The 27,983-nt window shown below is 61.6% G+C and overlaps 2 protein-coding genes across 5 annotated transcripts; both read left to right on the top strand.

Annotated features, from left to right (window-relative positions):
* The first annotated feature begins 10 nt into the window (after positions 1–10).
* ITGA3 (integrin subunit alpha 3) lies at positions 11–16,632 on the top strand. 3 transcript variants are annotated; one of them, XM_085210925.1, is made up of 25 exons: positions 11–300; positions 3,808–3,929; positions 4,062–4,144; positions 4,946–5,195; positions 6,392–6,475; positions 6,624–6,831; positions 7,683–7,876; positions 8,317–8,405; positions 8,498–8,634; positions 8,723–8,809; positions 8,923–8,990; positions 9,197–9,333; positions 9,447–9,593; positions 9,675–9,772; positions 11,153–11,318; positions 11,428–11,496; positions 11,583–11,662; positions 12,259–12,336; positions 12,434–12,536; positions 12,627–12,797; positions 12,927–13,040; positions 13,930–14,043; positions 14,146–14,244; positions 14,335–14,460; positions 15,741–16,632. In XM_085210925.1, the coding sequence occupies exons 1-25, from the start codon at positions 131–133 to the stop codon at positions 15,888–15,890; spliced, it is 3,144 nt and encodes a 1,047-aa protein (XP_085067051.1). In that variant the 5' UTR covers positions 11–130; the 3' UTR covers positions 15,891–16,632. The 3 variants fall into 3 exon arrangements, with proteins under 3 accessions (XP_085067051.1, XP_085067050.1, XP_085067052.1); XM_085210924.1 differs by having other exon boundaries at positions 11–306; XM_085210926.1 differs by lacking the exon at positions 15,741–16,632 and adding an exon at positions 15,293–15,448 and having other exon boundaries at positions 12–306.
* Positions 16,633–17,146: 514 nt separating this feature from the next.
* Positions 17,147–27,666, top strand: PDK2 (pyruvate dehydrogenase kinase 2). Of its 2 annotated transcripts, none has more exons than XM_085210927.1 (11): positions 17,147–17,307; positions 17,963–18,104; positions 19,852–19,923; positions 20,102–20,286; positions 20,999–21,088; positions 21,364–21,441; positions 21,554–21,630; positions 24,813–24,911; positions 24,998–25,120; positions 27,014–27,127; positions 27,223–27,666. In XM_085210927.1, exons 1-11 carry the CDS (start codon positions 17,190–17,192, stop codon positions 27,361–27,363), a joined length of 1,239 nt encoding a protein of 412 aa, XP_085067053.1. In that variant the 5' UTR covers positions 17,147–17,189; the 3' UTR covers positions 27,364–27,666. The 2 variants fall into 2 exon arrangements, with proteins under 2 accessions (XP_085067053.1, XP_085067054.1); XM_085210928.1 differs by having other exon boundaries at positions 17,167–17,307; positions 17,894–18,104.
* Positions 27,667–27,983: the final 317 nt, after the last annotated feature.

Below are 27,983 nucleotides of genomic sequence, written 5' to 3'. Positions count from 1 at the left end.
TGCGCGCCCCTCCTGGCCACGCCCCTCCTCCTGGCCACGCCCTCTTTTCGTACCCCGCGCTCACCGCACCGCACCGGGCCGGCGCTGCCCCGCAGGGTGCGGGGAGGTGCGGGTTTGCGGGGGTCCGGCCATGGCGAGGAGATTCGCGGTGTTACAGCTGCTGTTGCTGTGCGCGATGCTCCGCTCCTCTGCCGCCTTCAACCTGGACACCGCCTTCCCAGTGCTGAAGGAGGGCAGCGCGACGCGGGGCTTCTTCGGTTTCTCCGTAGCGCTGCATCGGCAGAACGAGAGGGGGGAGCGGTACCTGTGCGTGGGGCGGGGGGCTGTTTGAGGGGGGTCGGGATCGTGGCTTGTGTGTGGGAAGGGGTCCTGGGGTGGGGGGTTGGGGGAGGGGGGTGCTGAGGGGGGGTTTCTTGCGGGGAGGTTACGCCTATGGGGGGTTGAGGGGTGAGGTTTGGGGTTTAGGTGCATAGGGTGGGGGGGAGAGGGGGGGTCTGGGGGTGGTCCCGGAACTCAAGGCAGGGTGTGGGGTTGGGTTGTCCTGAAATCACCTCCCCGGTGGGAGGGGGGATGGGGGGGTCTATTTGTACGGCTTTGCTCTGCTGCTCTCTGGGGAGGGGGAGGGGGGTCAGTGCCCCCCGGCTGTGTCCCAGCTGAGTGGTGACACGGGGCGGTGTCCCCTCCTCACCCCCCGCCCCCCCCCAGGACCCCACTTCCCATCCCACAACCCCATCCGAAGTCCTTCCCCATTGCTCCCTACAAACCGCCCCCAAATCCCCTTTGTTTCTGTCCGGGGGGAGGGGGGGGGCATTGGATGTCCCCATGGGGACGCAGCAGCTCGCATGGTGACAGCAGCTGTCACTCTGTCCCTATGGGTTTCATTTTTGGGGGGTTGGGGGGAGGGTTGGCTCTGTGCTCTGCCACCTTTGGGATGTGAAACCCTGGGGGCTGTGTGCTCCATTTCCCATAGGATCCCCAACCCACCCCTATTTGGGACCCCCCCCACACACTCTGCTCATCCCATTGGGATTGGGGGGGGGACGGACTGGGGGCTGCATGCTTCTGCTTCCCTGTGGTGTTTGTGTGGGGGTGGCAGCGCTCCGAGGGGGGGGAGGAGGAAATGGGACGAGTGCAGACAGGTTTGGGGAGGAATCTTTGTTTTGAGCAGAATCCTCAAACCCTGAGCACCTCCCCCACCCTTATCCCAAGAGGGGGGGGGGGGGGGTCTCCTCTATCTCCCTCCCTGCATCTTGTGGGGCATGCAGTGCAGTAGGACCCCCCACCTCCTGCAGCCCTGTGGCTGCAGTGATGGCCCCAACTTCCCCCCCACCCCCACACCCCCCCATACGCACCCAATGCTGCAGCCCCATAGCAGGGAGGAAGAGGAGGATGGGGGGGGGGGGGAAATCTCACTCCACAGCCCCCAGTTCTGAGCATCACCAGGGTGTGGGCTCCTGCCCTGTGCCCTTTGCTCACTGCTGGCTCCAAAGTGCAGGTGCAGAGGGTGGGGACAGCGTGGGGACACTTCCTGACCACATCCTCCCCATGCAATGGGGTATTTCATGGCACCATCCTCCCCACCACCTAGTGAGGATGCCCAAAACTTTCCCCCCCCCCCCGCCTCCCATCACCCCCCCCCCATCCTTCCTATGGGGATGCATCCCTATGGCCAGGTGTCCCCATGGCTGTGGGGTGGTTGTTCCCAGTGTTCCCAGCACTGCTCTGTTTGCTCGCTGCGTTCCTGCAGCCTTATCGGGGTTAGCCAGGAGATTAAGGGAGCTGCTTTGGCCAGAGGGTGACGTGGGTGCCCCCCCCCTCTCTTCTCCCCCCCCCCCCCCCCAAATTGCTGTGCCTCAGTTTCCCCTTTAAGGGCTGTTTCACTCCAGCTCTGTGCTCCCTGTGCCCTCCCCACTCAGAGCCATATGGTTCCCCTCATTTAGGAGCTGCTGCTTTGGGGGGGGGAGGGGGGGGGCAGTGCTTGGCAGAGCTTCTGGCGGGGGCTGTGCCCAGGGATGATGCTCTGGGAGCTCCCCCCCCCCGCATGCCTGCATCAGCACACTCAGCTGCTGGGGGCTGTAATGGGGGGGGGGGGGGGGGGCTGTTGTAAGACCTCACTGCAAGTGTGGCAATGCTATAGGGTTAAGGGGGGCTTGAGGCCAACCCTCCCCCCCCCCACCCCCCCTCATTGACCCAGGCAGATTAGTTTGGGGCACAGCTCTTGCATTCCTTCCCTTTCCCAGCCTCCCCCTTCTTGGCCATCCCTGCTCCCTCAGCTGGAAAGGCTGAGCACGAGGCCTTGGCTCAGCCCCATCGCAGCCCCCGCCTGCACTGGGACCCCCCACCCCCCCCCCCCCCCCCCCCAGCTCACTATGGAGCAGTGCCACGACTGTCCCTTTTCCCTCCACAGCTCCTCTTTTGGGCAGCCCCCCCTCCCCCCCTTTTCCAAGTGGGCTGCTATGGGCTTGCAGGGCTGAAGGCAGTGAGGTGGGGTGGGCGCTTTGCCCCCCTTCCCCCCCCCCCCGCCCCCCCATCATCAGCTTCCCAAGTGTGGGGGGGGGTGTCAGTGCCCCCCCTCCCCAAGGCACAGCCATGGCAGCAGCTTCCTGCCCCCCCCCCGAGTCACCACCCAGCACACTGAGTCACTTCCGTGGAGGTGCCCTATGCCCCCCCCAGATATCCTTCCCAAAATCACTCAGGAGGGGTGGGAGGGTGGAATTAGGTGTGCCCCCCCCACCTTGATGCCGAGCATCCCTGTGTGCCCTCAGGTGATGTGAGCACCCCACAGTGCTGAGCCCCCCCCAACCCTCATTTTGGGGGCTGTTCTGCAACCAGGCAGCTCTGCTTTCCCCCCCCCCCCCCCCAATCCCATACTCCCCCCCCCCCAGCATCCTGCTGGCCTGCTGCCTGTCCCAGCATGCCGGGGCTGCCTGGGGCCCCACATTCCTCCTGCGTTTGGGCTTTGAGTCAGCACACAGCCTGGGTGCGCCCGCGCTGCATTGCCAGGTTGGGGTGGGGGTGGGGGGGGGGGGGGTACAGCTTTTTGGGGGATGCCATCTCTATGGGGCAGTAGGGCAGCTGAGGACGGCCCAACTCATTGCACCTGGGTGCTGCTGTCACCTCACGCTGTCCCCACCCTCGGGGACGACGCTTCCTGCTCTGGCACTGCGTGGCTCTGCCTCCTCCTCACCTCATTGTCCTCCGCACTTCCCAGCGGAAGGGCTGCCCTTCCGCACCCCCCCCCCCTCCCACCCCCTCCCAAAATTAGGGCTGGGTGCTGCACCCCACCCATCCCCACCTTGGGCTGTACATCATTTGGGTTGGGGGGGGGGGGTTTAGTTCTCCTTTATTGTTATGGCACCTGGGGGAAGTGCATCGCATGCCAATGTGCCCCCCTCCTTCCCCCCCCCCCCACATTGTGTGGCACTGCTGTGACTCAGCTGCGATGCTTGAGAGCCTGGGGGGGGGGGGGGAGGCTGACTCACCCCTAAGTGCCCCCCAAGAGCTGTCTGTGGGGTGGGATGGGGGTGAGGGGGGGTTGGCTGGCATGGCCTGCAGAATGACACATAGCTGTGGCATTGGGGCTGCTGCTCAGAGCTTGGTGGTGAGGGGGGGGGCTGTGGGTAGGTTTTGTGACCCCATCACCTGTTTGCTTTGTTTTTCTAGGGGGGGGGGGGGAGGGTTTGTGTCCTGTGTCTCTTTGGGATCTCTCAGCACACCCAAAGTGAAGCAGGGAGCATCAGAGTGGGATGAACACCCCCCGACATCACCCCTTCCCCCGTTTCTGCCCCCCCCCCCCCCCCCTCCCAGGCTGCTGGTGGGAGCCCCTCAGGACGAGGAGCCAGAGAACGGCACGAGGACGGGGGCTGTCTATGCCTGTCCCCTCTCCTCCTCCAAAAGCGACTGCGAGCGGCTCGACATCGAGCTGAGAAGTGCGTGAGACCCCCCCCCAAACCCCTCAAGATGTGCCCCCGCATCGGCCTCCCCTGCCCTGGAGGATGGAGGGGAGAGGAGGGGGGGGAGGGCAGGGGGTCCCCTCCCAGCTTCACACCTTGCTCTCCCAGGTGAGCCCGACAAGTACATCATTGAGGACATGTGGCTGGGGGTGACAGTGGCCAGCCAACGGCAGCCAGCTGGCAGGGTGCTGGTGAGTGCACACACACACACACACACACACACACACACACACACACGGCTTCTTGCACGTGTGCACCGCAGCTCCTTGCATGCATGCACTGCAGTTCCTTGGACACGTGCGCCGTGGGTCCTTGCACGCCTGCACTGCAGTTCCTTGCACACGTGCACCACGGGTCCTTGCACACGTGCACCGTGGTTCCTCCTTGCAGGCGTGCAATGCAGCACTTTGCACGCGGGCCTCGTGGCTCCTTGCACACGTGTCAGTTCTTTGCACACGTGCACCGTGGCTCCTTGCATGCTTGCGCTACAGCTCCTTGCACGTCTGCACCACAGTTCCTTGCACACCTACACTGCAATTCTTTGCAGAAGTGCCTCCTCCCCCCCCCCCCCCACGGTGGGAAATGGGGTATGAGCTGTGGAGGGTTTTACCTCTTGGTGCTGGAGGGGGGGAGAAAGAGCTGTGACCCCCTGAACCGGGGGTCCCTACGCCTGGGTGCTGGGTTTGGGGGAGGGGGGCCATTGTGCAGTGCCACCCTGGAGTTGCTGTTGCACCCAAGGGAATGGGGGGAGAAATGAGCTCAAACTACAGCCCCCAGCATGCATTGGGGAGGGGGGAGGAGGGGGGCGCTGAGGGCTGGCAGCAGCAGTGCATGCTGGGAGTTGTAGTTTGCCAAGCTGATACCCTCCTGGTGGGGGGGGGGGGGGGGCTGCAGGGTCACCCCCCTGTCTGCTCTGCGGGGTCACCCTGGATGAGGGTGAGGTGGGGAGGGGTTGAGGGGGGGAACCCTTCATCCCAGGGCTGTCCGTGCAGGCTTGTGCTCACCGTTACACCAAAGTGCTGTGGTCGGGCAGCGAGGACCAGCGGCGCATGGTTGGACGCTGCTACGTGCGGGGCAACGACCTCAGCTTGGACCTGAGTGATGAATGGCAAACGTACCACAACGAGATGTGCAACTCCAACATGGACGCCGAGGAGACTGGCATGTGCCAGATGGGTGCCAGCGCCGGCTTCACTGCCAACATCATCTATTTTGGAGCACCTGGAGCCTATAATTGGCAGGGTGGGTGTGTGCGTGGGGGGGTTATGATGCTCCTCCCTGAGTGTGTGCCCTGTGTGGTGTGGCTGAGTGTGTGTTCTTCACCTGTGAGGTGCTGCAAGTGCGTGTGGCACAGTGCAGCTGTGCGTATCTGCATGGCCAGGTCTCGTGCAAGCATGCAGACGTGTGCTTGGTCTGGTGCACGCGTGTTCTTTGTGGTGCAGGCAGCCAGGTGTGCATGCCCACGTGCGTTCTTTGTGCTCAGATGTGCAGCTGTACAGACGTGTGTGCTCTGCTGCCCGCGTGCACTTCTGGATGGTGAGGCGTTGCGGGAGCGTGCAGGTGTGCATTTCTGTATGCTGAGGCGTTGCACGTGTGTGCAAACGTGTGCATGGTCTGATGCACGCACTTCTGTATGGTGAGGCGTTGCACAGGCATGCAAGCAGGTGTGCTCTGGTGCATATTTTGCACTTCTGTATGGTGAGATATTGCACAAGCGTGCAAGTGTCCATGTTCCAGAGCACTCTTGTGTGGTGAGACGTTGCACGAGCATGCATGTGTGCATTTCTGTGTGTTCAGGCGTTGCACATGCATGCAAATGTGTGCATGTTTTGATGCATGCGTGCGCTTCTGCACGGTAAGATGTTCTGCAAGCATGTGAGTGTGCATGTTGTTTTACACGCGTGCATTTTTGTGCATTAAGGCATTGCACAGGCATGCAAACAGGTGTGCTTATACGTGCACTTCTGTATGGTGAGATATTGCACAAGTATGCAAACGTGCATGCTCCAGTGCACTTTTGTATGGTGAGACGTTGCACGAGCATGCAGACATGCATGTTCCCGTGCATGTGTGCACACTTATGGATGGTAAGAAGCATGCAAGCATGTAAGTGTGCATGTTGTTCCGTATGCATGCACTCCTGTACGTTAAGACATTGCACAAGCGTGCAAGCAGGTGTGCTCTGGTGCTCAGATGTGCACTTCTGCACGGTGGGACATTGCACGAGGACGTGTAAGGGTGCAGACGTGCATGGCCTGACACATCCGTGCACTTTTGTATGGTGAGATGCTGGATAAGATGCAGGTGTGTGCACGTCCTGGTGCATGGTTACACCTCCGCGTGGTGAGACTGCGCACGCGTGCAAGCAGGTGTGTGTTCTGGTGCACGCATCCCGCCACATGCTACAGGTGTGCAAGGAGGGCTGACCACCATTGCAGGTACCAATTACATGCTGCAGCGGGAGACGTGGGACCTGCACGACTTCTCCTACCCCAACGAGAAGAACGGCAACACCTACATAGGTGGGGGCAGCCCCGGTTCTGGGTTGGGGGGTCTGGAGGTGGGAGTGGGGCACAGAGGGGTCGGGAGACCCCCAGGGCTGGAGGAGGGGGTCGGAGGGGAGCTGTGTTGGGTTCTGGGGGGGATTTGGCAGCGGTGCTTTGGCTGCAGGGTATGCAGCAGAGGTGGGCAGCGGGGTGCTGCAGCAGGAGGCGGTGACGGTGGTGGCCGGAGCCCCCCGGTATCAGCACACCGGGGCTGTGTACCTGCTGAGCACCAGCCCCCAGCAGACCCTGCAGAGGAGTGGGCTGCTACGAGGCCGCCAGGTCGGCTCCTACTTCGGCAGCGCTGTGGCCTTGGCGGATCTCAACAATGATGGGTAAGAGTGGGGGGTGGGGGTGGGAGAGGGTCGTTGGGGAGGGGGGGTGGCTTGGGGTACCCCACAGTGCGGGGGAGTCTCTGTGGATCACGGTGTGGGGGTTTGGGGGGTTGGTTCTGGGGCATTGCGTGGTGCTGAGGGGTCTCCCTGGGTCATAGAATGGGGGGAGATCTGGGGGGTTGGTCCTGGGGCACCCCATAGGGCAGAGGGGTCTCTGTGGGTCACAGAGTGGAGGGTTAAGGGGGTCAGTCCTGGGGAACCCCCAGCCGAGAGGGGTCTCTGTGGATCACAGTGTGGGGGAGAGCTGGAAGTATGGGGGGGGGTTGGTCTTTGGGCACCAAAGGGTTTCTTGGTCATGGCAAGGGGAGGGTTGGGGAGTGAGTCCTGAACTCCCAGCGCAGAGGGGTCTCTGTGGGTCACAGTGTGGGGGGTTGGAGGGTTGGTCCTGGGGTACCCCACAGTATGGGGGGGTCTCTGTAGGTTATAATGTGGGGGGAGACTGGGGGTCAGTCCTGGGGAAGGGTCTCTTATGGGTCACAGCTTGGTGGGAGACCTGGGGGGGTTGGTCCTGGGGCACCCCATAGCTCATAGGAGTCCTGTGGGTCACAGTGTGGGGGGGGACATCCTGGGGCACCCACAACTCAGAGAGGGGTCACAGCAAGGGGGGGGGGGGTCTGCAGCTTTGGCCACTGGGAGTCTTCTATCCTGCTTTTTTTTTGGGGGGGGGAAGGGGGAAGGGGGAGTGATCTTCTGATGGTTATGGAGAGGTTCTCAGCTCTTTTGGGGAGGGGTCCTCTTCCCCTAGGAGTACATGGGATGCCAACCTGTGTCACAGCCCCTTGTCCCTGCAGGTGGCAGGACCTGGTGGTGGGAGCCCCCTACTACTTCAAGAGGAAGCAGGAGGTGGGGGGGGCCATCTATGTGTACATGAATGAGGCGGGGGGCTTCCAGCCCGAGCCCAGCCTGGAGCTCACCGGGCCCAGCTACTCCGCCTTCGGCTTCGCCATCGCCAGCATAGGGGACATCAACCAGGATGGCTTCCAGGGTGAGGGGATGGGGGGCAGGGGGGGCAGAGAGGAGATTCTGTTCGGGTTGGGGATGGAGGGCTGGGCAGTGCAGGGAGACGGGGGTCCGTGGAGAGGTTTGGGGTGAGCGGAAGGGTTGGGGGGCACCGTGGTTTGAGGGCAGCTTTTTGATGAGGGTCTGGGGGCACTTTGGGTTGGGGGTAGACCTTGAGTTGGGGGAGAGTTTGGTTTTAAGGGTCACCTCGGGTATGGGGGGCACCGTGGTTGGGGGCACCGTGGTTGGGGGCACCGTGGTTGGGGTGGGGGGGGGGAGGTATTTGTGGTGGGTCTGGGTGAAGATGGGATGGGGTAAGGGATTGGGGGTGAAATGGGGCGTTGTGTTGGGGTTAAAGAGGGGGTGAGGATACAGGGAAGCCCCTCCCCATCCCTGTGGGGCTGACCCCCCCCTGTGCACCCCCAGACATCGCCGTGGGGGCTCCCTTTGAGGGGCCAGGCAAAGTGTACATCTACCACAGCAGCGCCGAAGGACTGCGGCGCATCCCCAGCCAGGTTTGGACCCCCCTCAAAAAAAAACAAAACAGGGTACGGGGGCTGAAGCCCCCACTTCCATGGAGCTAACAGTGCCCCCCCACCCCCCGCAGGTGATCAGTGGGGCAGAGCTGGGCCCTGCCAGCATGCAGACCTTTGGCTACGCTCTCAGCGGAGGGCTGGACGTGGATGGCAACTCCTACCCCGACCTGCTGGTGGGCAGCCTGGCAGAACGCGTGGTGCTGCTCCGGTATGGGGACACACAGGGCGCTGCCACCCCCACAGTGACAGCTCTGCTGGTGCACAATGCTCAGCACCCCCTCCCCATTACCCTGCAGCGCTCGCCCCGTCATCAACATCCTCGACAAAACCTTCACCGTCACCCCCAGCAAAGTGGACCCTGCACGTTGCACGCCCGACTCCTGGTGAGCAATTGTGCACGGGGGGGGGAGGGAGGGGGGTGCCAGCACTTCAGCACGGTGCTATGGGTCCACTCGGTGCCTCCCACCACCCCCTTATCCCCCCACCCCCCCCACAGCATCACAGTGACCGTCTGCTTCGCCTACAACCAGAGCGCCGGTGACCCCACGTACAAGGAGAGGATCAGTGAGTGCACGTGGGGGTGCAACCGTGGGGGTGTTGGTGCAAGGGAGCGTGCACGGGGGGGGGGGGGGAAGTGCATTGTGAAGGCACGTGTGCATTAGTGCTCAGGTGGATAGAGCACTTTGCACGTGCAAGGGGGTGTGTGTGTGCGTGGGGGGGGGGGCACACGAGCATGCTCAGCCCCATTGCTGTGCCTCCCCCCCCCCCAGCCCTGGAGTACATCCTGGAGGCAGACAAGGAGCGGCACCCCCCCAGGGTGAGGTTTTTGGGAACGCACTCGGCCACGTTCCGTGGCACCTTCCCCATGCCTGACACACGCTGCGAGAGCAAGGAGCTGCTGCTGCTGGTGAGAGCACGAGGGTGCGTGCACCACTGTGCACCAGGGGATGCGGAGGACTGTTGTGCATCGATGCACTGGGGGGGGGGGGTTTGGCTGCAGTTTGTCCCTCCCTGCTGCAGGATAACATCCGTGACAAGCTGCACCCCATCGTGCTCTCCATGAACTACTCACTGGTGGAGCAGCCCCGCAGCTTCCAGCTCGGCCCCCACTCCCTCAATGCATTCCCCGTCCTCAACCAGGACCAGTCCCACCAGAACGAGACCAAGGTGCTATGGGGGGGGGGTGCAGGGGGGAGAGCTGGGGACGGGGGGGTGGTGGGGATGTGACCGAGGTTGTCCCCATCCCAGGTGGAGTTCCAGAAGGAGTGTGGCTCCGACAACAAGTGCTACAGCAACCTGCAGCTGCAGAGTGCCTTCGTCACCGAGCAGAACCAGCCCCTGCCCAGGTGCTGTGTGCTCTGCTCCCCACCTTGTCCCCCCATCCCATATCTGTGCCCCCCCATCCCGTATCTGTGCCACTCTGTGCCCACGCTGCGCCAGGAGCTGGGCTCAGTGATCCCTAAGGGTCCTTTCCAACTTGGGATGTTGTATAATTCCATGACGTTAGGGCTATGGTGTGCCATCCCATACCCATATCCACGCTGTGCCATTCTGTACCCTGTGCTGTGCCATCCCATACCCATGCTGCACTGTCCCATACATGTACCCATGTCGTGTCCTATACGTGTGCCCATGCTGTGCCATCCCATGTCAGTGCTGTGCCATTCCCTGCCTCTGTTGTGCCACCCCATACACATGCTATGCCATTCCATGTCTAAACCTGTGCTGTGCCATCCTATGTCCATGCTGTGCCATCCCATACACGTGCCCATGCTGTGCCATGCCATCCCATATCTGCGCTGTGCCACCCTGTGCTTGTGCTGGGCCAGGAGCTGATCCTTAGGAGTCTTTTCCAGCTTGGGGGATTCTAAGATTACAGAATCACAGAATGGCCAGGATTGGAAGGGACCTCAAGGATCACGAAGCTCCAACCCCCCTCCACATGCAGGGCCACCAACCTCCCCATTTAATACCAGCCCAGGCTGCCCAGGGCTCCATCCAACCTGGCCTTGAACACCTCCAGGGATGGTGCATCCACAGCCTCTCTGGGCAGCTTGTTCACGTGATTCAGATTATACAGTGCCAAGCTTATGCTTTGCCATCCCATAACTATGCTGCCCTGTCCTCTCTCCATCCCGTGCCGCATTCCCATCCCCATTCCCTGCCTTTCCCACCCCCGTTCCCTGCTGCATCCCATCCCACCCCCGTTCCCTGCTGCATCCCATCCCACCCCCGTTCCCTGCTGCATCCCATCCCACCCCCGTTCCCTGCTGCATCCCATCCCACCCCCGTTCCCTGCTGCATCCCATCCCATCCCCGTTCCCTGCTGCATCCCATCCCATCCCCGTTCCCTGCTGCATCCCATCCCATCCCCGTTCCCTGCTGCATCCCATCCCATCCCCGTTCCCTGCTGCATCCCATCCCATCCCCGTTCCCTGCTGCATCCCATCCCATCCCCGTTCCCTGCTGCATCCCATCCCCATTCCCTGCTGCATCCCATCCCATCCCATCCCCTTTCCCTGCCCCATCCCTGCCCCCACTCCACGCCCCCCCTCTGCTGTTCTACCCCATGCCCGCTCTGTAACACCTCATGACTGCAGCATTCCGATCCTGACCCACTTTGGGTTCTCTGGCCCCTAAAGATGTCCCGGTAGCATTGGGTGTCCCCATGGGTGGCTGTCCCCGTAAGCCCCCACCCCCCTGCTGAGCATCTCTACTCCCCCCAGGCTGAATGGCACTCAGGTGCTGCACTACAGCCGGGACACACGCAAGCTGCACCTGAGCATCAACATCACCAACACACCCACCTCTGCCTCCAATGGGGAGGATGCCCACGAAGCTCTGCTCAACATCACGGTGCCCAGCAGCCTCCTGCCTTCCTCCGTCCGCCCCGTGAGTGCCATCTGCCCACCCTGTTTGGGGAGGGGTCCCGGGGGGGGGGGGGGAGGGGCACTCTGAGCCCCCTTCCTCATGCCCTCCCCCTCCTCCCCACCCTCTGCAGAGCGGTGCATGCACCTTTGCGGAGACGGTGCTGTGCGAGTTGGGCAACCCCTTCAAACGGAACCAGAGGGTGAGTGCTGCCTTGGAGCAGGGAGAGGGCTCTGGGGGGGGGGGGTCTTCTACCACCCCACACCCATGGAGGGGGGATTGTTGCAGGCAGAGCTGATCATCACCTTCGAGGCCATCGGCATCACGCTGGACACGAGGGAGGTGGTGGTGTGGCTGGATCTGTCCACGTGAGTGGCTCTGTTTTGGGGTGTGGGGGGGAGAGGATGGGACAAATGGTTCTGGAGGGGATGCTGGGGTCTCCGGTGCTTGGTGGGGGAGTGTTGATGTTGCATCCGTCAGCATTGATGGGGCTTGATGTGGTGGGGTTGTGGGCAGGATGAGATACACCAGGGCTGGGGACACGGGGACGTTAATGGGTGGCTCTGAGGGGAGCAAAGGGATGGGGAAAACAGCACTGGGAGGGACTTTGGGGTCTCCTGTGCTTGGTGGGAACGTGTTGGTGTTACATCCATCAGTGCTGCAGCTCTAGGAGGGGCTGGAGGGAGGTGTGTGTGGGCAGGATGGAGCACCCCGGAGTGGGGGGCATTGCTGGGTGCCCTGGGGGTGCCAGGGGGAGGGGAGGGGGGAGGGGAGGGGAGGTGGGAGGGGAATGGGGGGAGGGGAGGGGAGGGGGAAGGGAGGTGAGGGAAGGGATGTTGGCTTCTCCTGTGCTTGAATGGAAATGCATCTGTGCATCCAGCATGCATACATCTGCGTTGGTGCCCTGTAAAGGGTGGGGGGCACGGGGATGGCAGCAGGCGCTGACATGGTGCACTGTCTGCAGGCAGAGCACGCAGGACGACCTGCAGCCCGTGCTGGCCCAGCTGCTGGTGGACTACAGCCTGCAGTCCTCGCTGAGCGTGTGAGCGCAGCCCCCGGCCCCCGCACCTCCCCGTCTCGCAGCTCTGCCTCACACCCCTCCCCTTTACACCCCCATCCCCCCCCCAAATTGTCCCCAGAATCCCTGCACACCTGCAGTCCCACTTCAGCGGGACGGTGATGGGCGAATCGGCCATGCGCAGTGAGCAGGATGTGGGCAGCCCTCTGGCCTTCGACTTCCAGGTGAGATAGGGGACATCGGTTGGGGGGGGGAACAGTGGGGGGCTGGAAGGGTTCCATCCCTCAGTGCCACCCCCACGCTGTTCCCCACAGGTGATGACTAAGGGTGAGGCGTTGGGCACGCTGGGCACCATCGTGCTGGGCTTCGAGTGGCCCTATGAGATCCCCAATGGCAAATGGCTGCTGTACCCCACCGAGATCCAAATCAACAGCAACGGCACCTGCAGCCCCCCCGGGGGGGTCATCAACCCCCTCAACCTCACGGTGAGTGGCTACCAGATGGGGGTACCCGAGTTCTGTGTTGGGTTCGGGCTTTTTTTGCTCACCCTGTGCCATGGGGCCATGGCCACGCTGATGGCTTTTGGGGTTTTGCCCCCCTTCACCACCATCCAGCTGCTGGAGGATGGGACCCTCACCCGGCACCGACGGGAGCTGGGGGGGGCTGAGCCTGGAGAGCCCCCCATTACCCTGGCCACGGGCAAGAAGGCGAAGTCAGAGGTGCTGCTGGTAAGTGAGGGGGGCTGCAGGGGGAGGGTTGAGGTCTGTATGGGGGTGCTGGAGGCTACAGGGGAGGACTGGGGGCTGCAGAAAGTGGCTGTGGGGGCTGCAGGGGGGGGTTGCAGGGGGGACTGGGGGCTGCAGGCATGCTGCAAGCTCAGGGTGCAGCTGGGTGCGCACACTGCTGGCTGCAGCCACTGGGAGGCAGCTGTCTGCTGCCAGAGTGCTGTGTGCACAGCAGCTTGGAGTCGTGCAGGAGGCAGCCTGCAGAGCAGGCAGCTGTTTGTGTGCATGCACTGACCGTGCAGCAGTGTGTGCATGCAGCAAGTTGGGGGGTGGCACGTGCAGCTCTGAGAGTGTGCACCCGTGCATGTGGGTGTGCAGTGAACCCCGAACTGCACATCTGTGTGCAGCGACCTGAAGCTGTGCATGTGTGCATGCAGTGACCCCGAACTGCACGTCTGCGTGTGCAATGACTTCAAGCTGCCCATCTGCACGCGGTGACCCCAAACTGTGCGGGTCTGCGTGCAATGGCCCCAAAGTTGTGCATGCATTGACCCCCAAAACATGTGAATGCATGTGTGCATGCAGCGATTTGTTGTGTATCTGCATGCAGTGATCCCAGACTGTGTGTGTGTGCAATGACCCGAAGCTCTGCACATGTGCATGCAGTGACCCCAGACTGTGCATGTGTGCATGCAGTGACCCCAAACTGTGCATCTGTATGCAGTGACCCCAAACTGCACGTGCATGTGCACCCCAACCCATGCACAGCACACCCCCGACTGCATTCACATGCACCTCCCTCACATCCCATCCCCCCATCCCTACGTGGGGCAATGTGGGGTGGTGCCCCCCTCCGTCCCCCAACCTCGAGGACCTCTCCTGCCCCCCCCAGAGCTGCTCTCAAGGCACCGCACGCTGCATTTGGTTCGAGTGCCCGGTCCCTGCAGCACAGCACCCCACAACCTTCCGCGTCCGTGCCCGGGTGTGGAACAGCACCTTCATTGAGGTCAGTGCTGCAAGGGGGGGTGGGGGAGGGCAGGGCTGAAGGGGATTATTTGGGAAGGAAGGGAGGGGGTCATCCCCGTCCCCACGGTGCTGCCATCCCCAGGAGTACCGCAGCTTCGACCGGGTGAAGGTGGACGGCACCGCCACGCTGTTCCTCCGCACCCACATCCCCACCATCAACATGAGGAACCACACGGTGCGGGTAAGCAATGGGAGAGGGGGGGTTCTAATGTGGGGTGGGGGTGAGGGGCAGCTCCCGGTGTGCCCCCCCCATCCCAATTGCTGTCACCAGTTCTCAGTGGATGTGGACTCGGAGCTGACGGAGGAGCAGCCGCCGCAGGTCGCACTGTGGTTGGTGTTGGTGGCGGCGGCGGCGGGGCTGCTGCTGCTGGGGCTGATCATTGTGCTGCTGTGGAAGGTGAGAAGGGGGAAGGCTATGGTGTGCCATCCCATATTGGTGCTGTGCCATCCCATATTGGTGCTGTGCCATCCCATATTGGTGCTGTGCCATCCCATGTCAGTGCTGTGCCATCCCCTGCCTCTGTTGTGCCACCCCATACACATGCTATGCCATCCCATGTCTAAACTTGTGCTGTGCCATCCCATGCCTGTGTTGTACCATCCCACACACGTGCCCATATCTGTGCTGTGGCATCCCATATCATCTGTGCCGTCCCATATCTGTGCTGTGCTACCGTGTGCCTGTGCTGCACCAGGAGCTGATCTTTATGAGTCTTTTCCAGCTCGGGGGATTCTAAGATTACACAATGCCAAGCTTATGCTTTGCCATCCCATACCCATACTTATGCTGCCCTGTCCTATCCCCATCCCACCCCAATCCCTGTCCCTTCCCCCATCCTGCCCCATTCCCTGCTGCATCCATATCCCATCGCCTGCCCCACCCCGCCCCAATCCCCTGGCCCATCCCATTCCCCATCCTATCCCACTCCATTCCCCATCCTATCCCACTCCATTCCCCATCCCATTCCCTTTCCCTGCCCCATTCCACTCCCACCCTCTGCTGTTCCACCCCCTGCCCTTCCTGCAGAAGGAAGGGTCGCAGAGCTGACAGCCACACCAAGGGATGCTCGGGGATGGCGAGCGGTGGGAGCACCTCCAGCATCCCCCCTCAATCCCAACATCAGCCCGGTGTGGCACCTCCGGGGGGAGGGGTGGGGTGGAGGTCCCCGAAGGGCGCAGGGTCCCCGAGGTGCCCTGAACCGCCTCCCGTCCCGTCCCCCCCCCCGCAGTGCGGTTTCTTCCGACGGGCCAGCACGCGTGCAATGTACGAGGCCAAGGGGCAGAAGGCGGAGATGCGCATCCAGCCGTCGGAAACCGAGCGGCTGACGGACGACTACTAACGGGGGTGGGGGGGGGAAACGCAGCCCCACTGCCCCCCCCGGCGCCCGCGCCGCCCGCCCGGTAATGCCCCGCACCCGCACGGGTGGCACCTGACGGCCTCTTCCTCTTCTTCCTCCTCTTCTTCTTCAGCCTCTCCACTCCTTGCCCTGAGGGCACGGGGGGGGGAATCCCGGCGCTACTCTTTCTTTCCCCCCCCTCCCCCTCCGGCTCTGCTATTCACCACTCCGGAGCCTCTCTCCGCCGCCCCGCGCCCACCCACCCCCCCCTCACACACACTCCACCACCGCTTGATTTATATTTATATTTATTTTTCTTCCCCCCCCCGCAACCCCGCAGTGTGACTTCTTCCAGCGGACTCGCTATTACCGGGTGATGCCCAAATACCACGCGGTGCGGATCCGACAGGAGCAGCGCTACCCACCCGCCGGCCCCCGGCGCAAGAAACACTGGGTGACGAGCTGGCAGCAGCCAGACAAGTACTACTGACCCCCCCCCCGCGCCGCCACCCCCCTCCAAGCCCCCCCCACCCGGGCCAGGGCAGCGGTGGGGGTGCGCTGTGATTTTGCACAAGCACAGCATCGCTCCTTCCCTGCGGCTTGCGTGCTCCTTGCACACCTCTGTGCCTCTTGCACGCTCGGGGGTGGGGGGGAGCCTCGTGTTGCCGCCCCCCCCCCCGCTCCCATTGGTTCCTCCTGAGTGCCTTCCTCGTGGTCCTGTGCTGACGCTCTCCCCCCTCCTGTGGTTGGTCCCCACGGTGGGACGCGCTGTTGAACGTGGGGACTCGTCCTTGCACATGGGGACACACTCATTGCCCCCCCTCCCCGGTGCACCTTTCCCTCCCCCCACACTTTGCCTGTGCGCTGGGTTTGGGGTTCCCCCCGGCTTTGTGCTATGGGGGGGCTCGTGCCTTCCTCCCCTGCTTCCTCCTCCTCATCCTGCACCTTCAGCCCTTGCTGGGGGTAGGTGCAGAATGGGAGCTTGTCGTGCGCCCCCTCCCCCCACAGCAGCTGCAGTCCCTATGGGGGGCTCTGGGGGCTGCCCCCCCCCCATCCACACAGCTCTGGGGGTTAAATTATTCCGTGTCTCTCTGTGCGTTTTTGTGTCAAGCCCCAGAGTGGGATCGGTACTGGGGTTTGGGGTGGGGGTGTCTGTGCCCCCCACCCCGGCCCATGCTCACCCCCTCTGCTGGGGGCTAATAAAGCCTCGCTCTGGGATTTGTAACCTCTCATCTGCCCCACGTTTGCTATGGGGTGGGGGTAAAAAGGGGGTTGGGGGGGAATGGATGCTCCAAAAGGGGAAAGGGTGTGCCAGAAGGGGAGGGGAGAGAGAGTCCAGGAGAGTGGGGTCAGAGGGGGAGAAATATCCCGAAAGGAGAAAATGCTGCAGGCGGGCAGTGACAACAGTGGAGCTGTCCCCATGCATGGGGCAGAACACCCCCCGTGGATGTAGGATTGAGGGGAATCATGCGGTGTGTGCGGAACCGGGCGGCTTAAACCGTGGGAAAAGGGTGGTGGGAGCGCGACGGGCACGAAGGGGTTAATCACCGCTCGGCTCCGGGCGCGAAAGGGTTAATAAGAATGGGCGTGGTCAGACCGTCAAGGGGCGGGGGCATGTTAAGGGGCGTATCCAACGTCAGCCACGGCGGCAGGGCGGGCGCTGATTGGCGGAAGGACGGTGATTGGCGGAGCGGGGGGCGGGTTGTTTGCGTGCGGCGGGGGGGCGTGGCCTAGGGGCGCGGGGTCGGAGGGGGGGGCGCGGGCGCGGGGCCGGGGGCGCGGGGCGGCCATGCGGCTGCTGCGCTGCCTGCGGAAGCGGGCGGCCCTGGCCGGGGTGCCCACCTACATCGAGCACTTCAGCAAGTTCTCGCCTTCGCCGCTGTCCATGAAGCAGTTCCTGGACTTCGGTGAGTACCGCCCCCCCCCTCTCCTCCTGCCCCCAACCCCGGTGGCGGCCCCCCGGATAGCGCCTCCCCCACGGGGGTACAACACGGAGAGAGGCAGCCCCCCCCCTTCCCTCCAGCCTGTTGAGGTCGCCGTGTCCGTGTGTCTGTATGTCCGTGTGTCCGTATATCCGTCCCCCCCTGTCTGTAAACAGCCGGTCCGGGGTGGAGCTGCCTGGTGATTTGCACGCCCCCCGCCATGGGCACGCCCCCCGGCAGCCGCCATCCGTCTGCCGGAGGTAGGGGGGGGTCCCCAGGTTGAGACCTTTCCCCCCCCAGCACTTGAGCTCAGGGCTGTATTTACCCGCACTGCTGAGGTTGGCAGCCGGATTCCCTCCCCTCGTTCTGCCCACGTCCCCCTGCCCGCATCCCCCCGAACTGCAGCGCTGTCCCCTGGGGTCTGTTCCTGTGTCGCCCCCCCCCACCTCGGGGGGTGAACCCCATTCTGATGGCACCCAATGCCCTCATCCCTTATGATCAAAGCGCACTGGTTGTACTGGGCTGTACCGGTTCCCTCCTGGTGAGCTGCCCTCTCCCCTCATGCCCTCAGTGCTCCCAGTACTGGAAGAAGGACTATGAGGGGGGGGGCTGCTGCTGACCCCCCTCCTGCCTCCCCCAGGCTCCAGCAATGCCTGTGAGAAGACATCCTTCGCCTTTCTGCGGCAGGAGCTGCCCGTGCGCCTCTCCAACATCATGAAGGAGATCAACCTGCTGCCCGACCGCGTGCTGCACACCCCCTCCGTGCAGCTGGTGCAGAGCTGGTGAGCAGAGAGCGTGGGGACATCGCCGCCATTGTCAGCTGCTGGGTGGCACCTGGAGGGGTCCCACCGTTGGCACCTGCTGTGTGTCCCTATGGGTCCCACTGCTATCACCCACAGGGGTCTGGTTCTACTGCCACCACCTGCTGGGTGTCCCCGTGGGTCACAGTGCTGTCACCCGTAGGGGTCCCACTATTCTCGTTTGCCCTATTCCCCTATGGGTGTCACTGTTGTCATCAGGAGAGGTCCCACTATTGCCACCTGCTAGATGCCCCTATGGGTCCCACCACAGTCACCCAGAGGGGTCCTGCTGTCACCACCAGATGCCCCTATGGGTCCTATTGCTGTCACCAATAGGGATCCGGTCCCACTGCCACTACATGCCCCTATAGGTCCTACCACTGTCACCTGGAGGGGTCCCACCATTGTCACCTGCTATGTGCCTTTATGGGTCCCACTGCTGTCACCCATAGAGGTCTGATCCTACTGCCACCACCTGCCAGGTGCCCCCTTGGGTCTCACTGTTGTCACCCAGAGGGATCCCACCATTGTCACCTGCCATATGCTCCTGTGGTTCCCACTGCTGTCACCCAGAGGGGTCCCATCATCAGCCAGGTGTCCCCATGGGTCTCACCACAGTCACCCAGAGGGATCCCACTGCTACCATATGCCCCCCTGGGTCTCATCCACAGGTGTCTGTTCCCACTGCCACCACCTGCTATATGGCCCCATGGGTCCTACTGCTGTCACCAGAGGGGGTCCCACCATTGTCACCTGCCACATGCCCCTGTGGGTCCCACCAAAGTCACCCAGAGGGGTCCCACTGCCACCACATGCCAGGTGTCCCCATACATCCCAGTGTGGTCACTCATAGAGTTCTTACTGCCACCACCTGCCATATATCCCCATAGTTCATACTGCTGTCACCAGGAGGGGTCCCACCATTGTCACCTGCCCTATGTCCCTATGGATCCCACTGCTGTCACCCAGAGGGATCTAATCCCACTGCCCCTCTGCCATCACTTGTCTGCTGTCCCTGTGGGTCCCACCTCCATGGCCTACACAGATCCCACTGTGACATCTGTCACTGCTGCCACCTCTGGTCCCCCCCCACTGCTGCCAGCTGTCCTCCCCAACAGGTCTATGGGGTGCTGGTGGGGGGGGGGGGTTGGTGGCACAGGGACAGGACACAGACATCCCACAGAGCAGCACCCATCTCTTACCCTGGGGTGACAGTGGCTGCATGTGGGGACATGCAGGGGGGTCCTCAACCGAGGGGTGCTGCCCCATCCTCCTGTCCCTGCTGTCCCCTCTCGCCCCATGGCTGGGGGGGGGTTGTGTGGGTGGGGTGGGGGCAGGTGCTGGGTGTCCCTTTAAGGGTGGTGCTGGCAGCCTGGCCCCGCTCCCAGCTGCCACGTGACGAGTTGTTTGTGTCCTCAGGTCTGTGCCAGCACTGCCAGTGGCACTGGGGAGGGGGGGGGACTGGGGGGGGTAGCGGGGCCTGGCAGTGCCCCTCTATCAAAGCACATGTATGGGGGGTGGGCAAATCGCTGTGACCTCCTGGGGTCACACTGGGGGGGCTCTGTCTCTGCTGTCCCCATGGTTGCCACGCTGTGGGGTGGGGGGACAAGCACACACCCCCTCCTCATGAGCATAGGGTGGTTTTGTAAGGCGGGGTGCTGAGCCCCTCTCCCTGTATCGGCATCCCCTCCGTTTGGGGTGGCTGTGGGGTGACCATCTCCTCCCCCAGGTACGTGCAGAGCCTGCTGGACATCATGGAGTTCCTCGACAAGGATCCCGAAGACCAGACCACGCTGGGGCAGTGAGTGTGGGGTGACCCCCCACCCCCCCCTCCCAAAGTGCCACCTGTGGCACCGCAGCCTCACTCTGTATTCTCCCCTGTGCCACCTATGGGGAAACCCCATCCCCCCACCCACCCCAGCTGCCCCACACTCCGTATCACCCCTCAGCCCCCCCCTCTACATCCCCCCCCCTCCCAGGTTCACCAACGCTTTGGTCACCATCCGTAACCGCCACAACGACGTGGTGCCCACCATGGCACAGGGTGTCATCGAGTATAAGGACGCCTATGGGGACGACCCGGTGTCCAACCAGAACATCCAGTACTTCCTCGACCGCTTCTACCTGAGCCGCATCTCCATCCGGATGCTCATCAACCAGCACAGTGAGTGTCCCCATGTGTGTCCCCCCCACCCCCTCTGTGTCCCCCCCCCCTTCCTGGTGTCACCTGGTTGTGCCCCACCAGCATCCCCAGAGCATCCCAGTGGTTCTGAGCATCCCATTCCCACCCCCCCCGTCCCCATCGGTTCTGGGTGGCCCAGTCCTGCTCTGGGTATCCTTGCCAACCCTGAGCGTCTCTTGTCACCCCCTGCGTCCTCCCCCCTCGACCTCCCACCACCATCCCTCAGGACCTGAGTGTCCCCACCAGCCCTGGACACCCCCTTCTTCCTGACATCAGCATCCCCCAACCCCAGGGGTCCCTGAGGTCATCAATCCCCAAGCATCCTGCTGCACCCCCACATGTCCCCCCAACCCCCACGTGTCTCCCCTCATCCCCGTTTGTGTCCCCCCCCCCCCCCCCATCCCCAGGTGTCCCCTCCCCAACTTCCAGGTGCTCCTCCTCACCCCTTCAGGTGTCCCCACCCCGTCAGGTGTCCCCACCCCCATCTCCACGTATCCCATGCCCCAGCCCCATGCCCTGCCCCATATCCACCCCCTGCCCCTTCATATCCCTGTCCCCCACGTTCCCACCCACCATAAATCCACCCTTGGGCGTGGACGGGTGCAGCGGCCGGTTGGAGGGGGCAGATCTGGGGGTCCCACAGGGATGATGTATGGGCTCCCACCTCCCCCCCCCCCTCCCTGTGCCCCCCCAGCACTGCTCTTTGATGGCAGCACCAACCCGGCGCACCCCAAACACATCGGGAGCATCGACCCCCACTGCAGCGTGGCCAGCGTGGTGAGAGGTGTGTGGGACTTTGGGCTGTGAAGGTATGGGGTGGGGGGGGTCAAAGAAGGAGGGGGGGGGGGGGCTTTTCCAGCAGCTGAGGGTCCCTCTGATCTCCCTGCTGTGAGATCTTTCCATCTGGGAGCCATCTGTGTCATGAGTTGGGTCAGCCTCAGCACTGGGGTTTCAGAGGTCTGCGTTGGGGTCCAAAAATATGAAATATTTACGGGGGGGGAGGGCAAAAAAGGAGCCCCCCAAACCTCATGGGAACCCCCTGTGCATTGACTTCTGCAGATGCCTACAACATGGCCAAGCTGCTGTGTGACAAATACTACATGGCCTCTCCTGACCTGGAGATCGAGGAGGTGAACGGTGAGGGCTTGGGGGGGGGGGGTCCCTATAGGGAATTGGGGAGGGGGGGGAGGATACTTGGGTGTCTCGTGTGGGGTTGGGGAGGGTGGTGAGGCTGATCTGTGCCCTGCAGCCAGCAATGCCCAGCAGCCCATCAGCATCGTCTACGTCCCCTCGCACCTCTACCATATGCTGTTCGAGCTCTTCAAGGTGAGGCTGCACCTGGGGGGGTGGGGGGGGGGGGCTGGGGGGTGTTTGGGAGGGGGTGTCCAGTAGGTGTCTGATGGATGTTTGGGGTGGGGGGGGGGGGGGGGGACAGGGCTGCAGGGGGTGTATGGGGACTGTCCAGGGGGTGTGTGGTGGGATTGGGGGGGGTCCACAGGAGCATCCAGGGGGTGTCTGGGGGGCGTCTGGGGGTACGTCTGGGAGGGGGTGTCCAATAGGTGTCCTATGGGTGTCTGGGGGGTGTCTGGGGGTACGTCTGGGAGGGGGTGTCCAATAGGTGTCCTATGGGTGTCTGGGGGGTGTCCAGGGGGTGTCTGGTGGGATTGGGGAGGGGGTCCACAGGAGCATCCAGGGGGTGTCTGGGGGGCGTCTGGGGGTACGTCTGGGAGGGGGTGTCCAATAGGTGTCCTATGGGTGTCTGGGGGGCGTCTGGGGGTACGTCTGGGAGGGGGTGTCCAATAGGTGTCCTGTGAGTGTCTGGGGGGTGTCCAGGAGGTGTCTGGTGGGACTGGGGGGGGGGTCCACAGAGGTGTCCAGGGGGTGTCTGGGGGGTGTCTGGGGGTACATCTGGGAGGGGGTGTCCAATAGGTGTCCTGTGGGTGTCTGGGGGGTGTCCAGGGGGTGTCTGGTGGGATTGGGGGGGGGGGGTCCACAGAGGCATCCAGGGGGTGTCTGGGGGGTGTCTGGGGGTACGTCTGGGAGGGGGTGTCCAATAGGTGTCCTGTGAGTGTCTGGGGGGTGTCCAGGAGGTGTCTGGTGGGACTGGGGGGGGGGTCCACAGAGGTGTCCAGGGGGTGTCTGGGGGGTGTCTGGGGGTACGTCTGGGAGGGTGTCATGGTTTCATGGTTTTTCATTATCGGTATTCCACATCAGAGCATCCAGGGATGTACTGGGGGTTTGTGTGCTGATGCTGAAGTTCCGGGTGTTTGTCGGGCGGAGAGGTCCAGCTACGTTTCCCCAGGGGGCTTTGGGGTCTGCGAGGAGATATAACTGGCGGCAGGGTCAGCGGATGCTCTCATGGCTGTCTGGGGTGTATCGATTGCGGTTCTCTGACTGGGTTGGTGTGATTGCGGTTCTGTGCCTGCGCTTGTCGCAGGTGGTTCTCGGCCTGCGCTGCTCATGTCAGCGCTGCGAGCAGGCCGAGCCACAATCAATTTCACATTCTCTCTCCTTACGATTTCCTGTGGAGACCATATTCAGTAAAGTCCTTTGTTTCACCTCGGGTTGTTGCCACTGTTTCTAATGATTTCGGGGTCCCTTATTTTCTTCTTTTTTGCCCGGGGGCGGGGATCCGCGGATCCCTGCGCCCCTGTAGTGGCGGAACGGGACCTCACCAGCCCGTAATGCGTTGGAATTCTTGGTGGTGAATCGGGGCACCAGTTGCTTGGGAGCGTTTGGGACTAAGGTGTCACTGCGTTCTTGGGCAGCTGCATTGGGAAAGTTGAGGTGTTTCACGAGTACTGGCTGAAAGCGGGACCTTGGAAGGTGCACAGGGACGGCCAATACTCTAGGATATTTGTAAACTTTGAGCCTTGCTATCTTGTTTCTGTAAAAGAAAAAAAAAAAAGAGAAAAATGCTTTCTCTACTGAAACTGCCTTTTAAGGGGCTGCATGCCACTGTCTCTTCTTTCTTAATGCTAAAAACATACTGGGCCTTAATTAAGTTCACCACTTTGCTCTATGGAGCAATAGGTATATATAGCCAATTGAAAACATGGATGGAAATAACTATGTGGCATCTGCATATTATGTGGCATACCATTCCAGAGGGAGCTGCTAATTTTACAGGGTTGGGGATTTTTAAGCAGGTTTCCAGCCTCTCCTTTGAATTCTTTATGCGGATTTTCAATGCTCACCTGATCACGTTATTAATCTCCGTGAATGTACTGCTCACCATTTCACTTATTATTAGTATTTATTATATTTTGAGGAAGTCTGCCCCAAAACCAGTAAATACTGAGTGGCAGGGAATGTGGAGAGGCCTGGGTGAGACTTTAGAGAGATGGAAATCTTCGGTGTCATGGAACTTTACTCCAGAACACCTGAAAGACCCTGAAAATTTAAACAGATATTTGAGACAGGAATGTCGCGGCTCAGGAAGATCTGAGGATGCCCAAATTATTTGGGGCCTGGCTAATGCTTACCGGGCCTTATTCAAAACTATCCTGGAGAGGGAGAGAGTTTGTGAAATTGAAAAGGAGAGTCTCAGGGAAACAGTGCAAAATGAGCGAGAGAGTATCCTGGTCGAGAGAAACAGCCTCCAATCTGAGAGAGATGCCCTCCGAATTGAGAGAGACTCCCTGCAATCCAAACTCAACAGTCTTCAATCTCAACAAGACACCCTCCAATCTGAGCTAGATACTCTCATCATCGAACGAGACAGGCTCCGAGCTGAACTGGAGGATGAGAGCATTGGAACTGACCAACCTGATCAACTACAAGAAGCACCACAATTGATGTCACTTGCCCCTGTAAGAGGACGGAAAATGAAACGAATCTCGACTCAGTTAGAAGAGAAGAAAGAAGAGGAGAGAGGTCCAGAGGAGTGGCTCCAAGATCCACAAGAAGCACCCCTAAGTCCAGGGGAGGGGCCCTCAGTAAGACCACGGTCACCGGCGCCAATGAGGGCAACAAGAAGTCCCGAAAGAGTAAGAGGTGAGCAAGATATCGTTACCATTGTTGATCGATCTCTGAAAATGAATGAAATTCGAAGTCTGAGAAAACGTTGACAGAGGGGGTGTCCAATAGGTGTCCTATGGGTGTCTGGGGGGTGTCCAGGGGGTGTCTGGTGGGATTGGGGGGGGGGGGGGGGTCCACAGAGGCATCCAGGGGGTGTCTGGGGGGGCGTCTAGCTGATGTCTGTGTGCTGGGATGTGTAGTGGGGTGTTTGAGGGTGTCTGGTGTCTGGGGGGTGTCCAGGGGGTGTCCTGTGGGTTGTTGGGGGGTGTCTGGTGGGTTTCTGGGGGTGTCAGAGGGGTGTCCAGCAGGATGTCCAGTGGGTGTCTGGGGGGGGTATCTGATGGGTGTGCAGGGGGTGTCTCGTGAGGTGTCTAGTGGGTATTTGGGGGTGGGGGGTGTTTGATATGTGTCTGGGGGGGTGTCTGGTGGGGTGTCCAGTGGGTGTCCAGTGTGGTGTCCAGGGGGTCCCTAAAGCCCCCTGCCCATAGAACGCCATGCGAGCCACCGTGGAGAGCCACGAGAGCAGCCCACGTCTGCCGGCCATCCGGGTGTTGGTGGCCCTGGGACAGGAGGACCTCTCCATCAAGGTGCGTTCAGGGACACCCCCCCCGTCCCCTCCCCGTCCCTGCTTGTCACACGGGGCTCACTGTCACCGTCTGTCACCTCTTGACAGATGAGTGACCGGGGTCTGGGTGTCCCCCTGCGTAAGATCGAGCGTCTCTTCAGCTATATGTACTCCACTGCACCCACCCCACAGCTGGGGGCTGGGGGGACCCCCGTGGTCGGTGCCCCCCTGGTAGGTGGGGGAAGGGACCTCAGGGTGGGGAATGGCGTGGGGGGATTTGGGGATGGCGTGGTGACATCTGGGGGCACTCGGAGTAGCATGGGGACGTTTGGGGACTTGGGAGGTGGCACTGGGGATATTTGGGGGCACTTGGAGTGGCATGGGGACATCTAGGGACGCTTGGGAGGTGGCTCTGGTGACACTGAGGGTCACTGGGAGTAGCATGGGGACATCTGGGGACATGGGAGGTGGCAATGAGGACATTTGGGGTCACTTGGAGTATCGTGGGGACTTTTGGGTGCTGGGGAGAAGGCACTGGGGACATTTGGAGTCATTGAGGAGATGGCACTGGAGATATTTGGGGGCACTTGGAGTAACGTGGGGACATTTGGGGACATGGGAGGTGGCACTGGAGACATTTGGGGTCACTTGGAAGGTGGCATGGGGACATTTAGGGGAGCTGTGTGGGCATGGTTCATTTTGGGGCGCTTTGCTGTAACGTGGTGGGGTTTGGGGTTACATGGGGGTATTTTGGGGTTATGTGGGGGCATTTGGGGATCAGCACGGTGAGGTTTTGGGGTTACAGAAAAGTATTTGGGGGTCACCACTGGTGAGGATTTGGGTATTGGGGTATTTTGGGGTCACCATGGTGAGGTTTGAGGGTGGCAATCAGATATTTTGGGGTTGGCATGGTGAGGTTTTGGGGTTACATGGGGATATTTGGGGTTGGCATGGTGAGGCTTAGGCGTTAAGTGGGGTCATTTTGGGGGTGGCGTGGTGAGGTTTGGGGGTGGCACTTGGATATCTTGGGGTCACGGGGGTATTTTGGGGTTGGTGTGGTGAGGTTTTGGGGTTATAGGGGGGTATTTTGGGTTGGCATGATGAGGTTCTGGGGTTACAGGGGCGTATTTTGGGTCGGCATGGTGAGGTTTTGGGGTTACAGGGGAGTATTTTGGGTTGGCATGGTGAGGTTTTGGGGTTACAGGGGAGTATTTTGGGTTGGCATGGTGAGGTTTTGGGGTTACAGGGGGGTATTTTGGGTTGACATGGTGAGGTTTTGGGGTTACAGGGGGTATTTTGGGTTGGCATGGTGAGGTTTTGCAATTACAGTGGGGTATTTTGGGTGGGCATGGTGAGGTTTTGGGGTTACAGGGGGGTATTTTGGGTTCGCATGGTGAGGTTTTGGGGTTACAGGGGGGTATTTTGGGTCGGTATGGTGAGATTTTGGGGTTACAGGGGCGTATTTTGGTTTGGCATGGTGAGGTTTTGGGGTTACAGGGGGGTATTTTGGGTTGACATGGTGAGGTTTTGGGGTTACAGGGGGGTATTTTGGGTGGGCATGGTGAGGTTTTGGGGTTACAGGAGGGTATTTTGGGTCGACATGGTGAGGTTTTGGGGCTACAGGGGGGTATTTTGGGTCGGCATGATGAGGTTTTGGGGTTACAGGGGGGTATTTTGGGTTGGCATGGTGAGGTTTTGGGGTTACAGGGGCATATTTTGGGTTGGCATGGTGAGGTTTTGGGGTTACAGGGGAGTATTTTGGGTTGGCATGGTGAGGTTTTGGAATTACAGGTGGATATTTTGGGGTTACATGGGAGTATTTGGGGTCACCATGGTGAGGTTTTGCAGTGGCATGGGTACTTTGTGCGTGCGTGGAGTGGCGTGGGGACACGTGGGGTCAGTTGGGTGGCCATTGGGATAGCATGGGAGTATTCTGGGATGCCACTTCGGGGCTGATGTAGGGCTGTCTTAGGGTGCATGGGGTGGCGCATGGAGGCTGGGGACTTCACAGCGACCTCAGGGGATGTGGCACTGGGGTGGCACACAGACAGCTGCGTGCATGCGGTGCCACCCGCGGTGCTGGGGGGTGATTTGGGTGCTGACCCCATTGCCTGCACCCCACAGGCCGGCTTTGGGTACGGGCTGCCCATCTCCCGCCTGTACGCCAAGTACTTCCAGGGGGACCTGCAGCTCTTCTCCATGGAGGGCTTCGGCACCGATGCCGTCATCTACCTGAAGGTGGGGGCAACCTCCCCACACCCCTCCCATCCCTCCCATCTGTGGGATCCCTTTGGGGTCGGGGGCCGTGCCCACCTCTCCCCTCTGTCCCGTAGGCTCTCTCCACGGATTCGGTGGAGCGGCTGCCGGTGTACAACAAGTCGGCGTGGCGGCACTACCAGGCCAGCCAGGAGGCAGGGGATTGGTGTGTGCCCAGCACCGAGCCCAAGAACACCTCCACCTACCGTGTGCCATAGGGTGGGGGGCACCGCCGGGACCCCCACTGTGTTGGCACTCGGGTGCGGGAGCGGGGGGTGGCAGTGGGGTATTACAGGAGGGAGGGGGAAGCCCTTGTTGTCTCCAGCCTCGGTGCCCGCCCCACGGTGGGCGCAGCCCTATGGGCAGCGAGGGACCCCCCCCTCCTCCCCCCCAACCAGTTTGAGCAGCAGCACTTTGTGACCCCCTTGCAGCACTGGCTGTGGGAGGGGACTCCCCCCCCAAACTCCTTGCATTGCACTACTGAGCTGTCGTCATCCCTGTGTGCCCCCTCCCCCCCCCCCCATACCCCTTAAGGGGTCGATCCCCCCCCCAGCATGCCCTGACCTTGTAGGGATTCTGCCCCCCCCCCCCCCGAATGCTGACAGTAAATTGGGTGTTGACTGAATGCCTGCTGTGGTTTTTTGGGATCTTCCCCCTCACCCACCTCTTTGTGTCTTCCCCATGGCAAAGTCCTTTCTCCTGCTCTGTGCCTCAGTTTCCCCACCCTGGGGTCCCCCTGGGATTGGGGGTCTCATATGGTGGCACAGTGGTGATGGGGAGGGACAGCCAGGTTTGGGGACAGGAGCTGCTCTCTTCCCCCCCCCCCACCCCCCCCCAA

Source organism: Meleagris gallopavo, chromosome 29 (assembly GCF_905368555.1).
Source record: "Meleagris gallopavo chromosome 29, MGAL_WU_HG_1.1, whole genome shotgun sequence".
NCBI classification, from domain to species: Eukaryota; Metazoa; Chordata; class Aves; order Galliformes; family Phasianidae; genus Meleagris; species Meleagris gallopavo.
Note: the sequence above shows the minus strand (reverse complement) of the source record. Positions and strands in the feature narration are given on the sequence as shown.

Bases quoted from the DNA above. Each gene is read 5' to 3' on its own strand.
- ITGA3 (XM_085210924.1), top strand. From the start codon at position 131: ATGGCGAGGAGATTCGCGGTGTTACAGCTGCTGTTGCTGTGCGCGATG. The intron at 307-3,807 runs GTGCGTGGGGCG...CCCCCCTCCCAG, and splicing joins GAGAGGGGGGAGCGGTACCT to GCTGCTGGTGGGAGCCCCTC. The intron at 9,594-9,674 runs GTGCTATGGGGG...TCCCCATCCCAG, and splicing joins CCCACCAGAACGAGACCAAG to GTGGAGTTCCAGAAGGAGTG.
- PDK2 (XM_085210927.1), top strand. From the start codon at position 17,190: ATGCGGCTGCTGCGCTGCCTGCGGAAGCGGGCGGCCCTGGCCGGGGTG. The intron at 21,089-21,363 runs GTGTGTGGGACT...TGACTTCTGCAG, and splicing joins CGTGGCCAGCGTGGTGAGAG to ATGCCTACAACATGGCCAAG. The intron at 25,121-27,013 runs GTAGGTGGGGGA...TGCACCCCACAG, and splicing joins CCGTGGTCGGTGCCCCCCTG to GCCGGCTTTGGGTACGGGCT.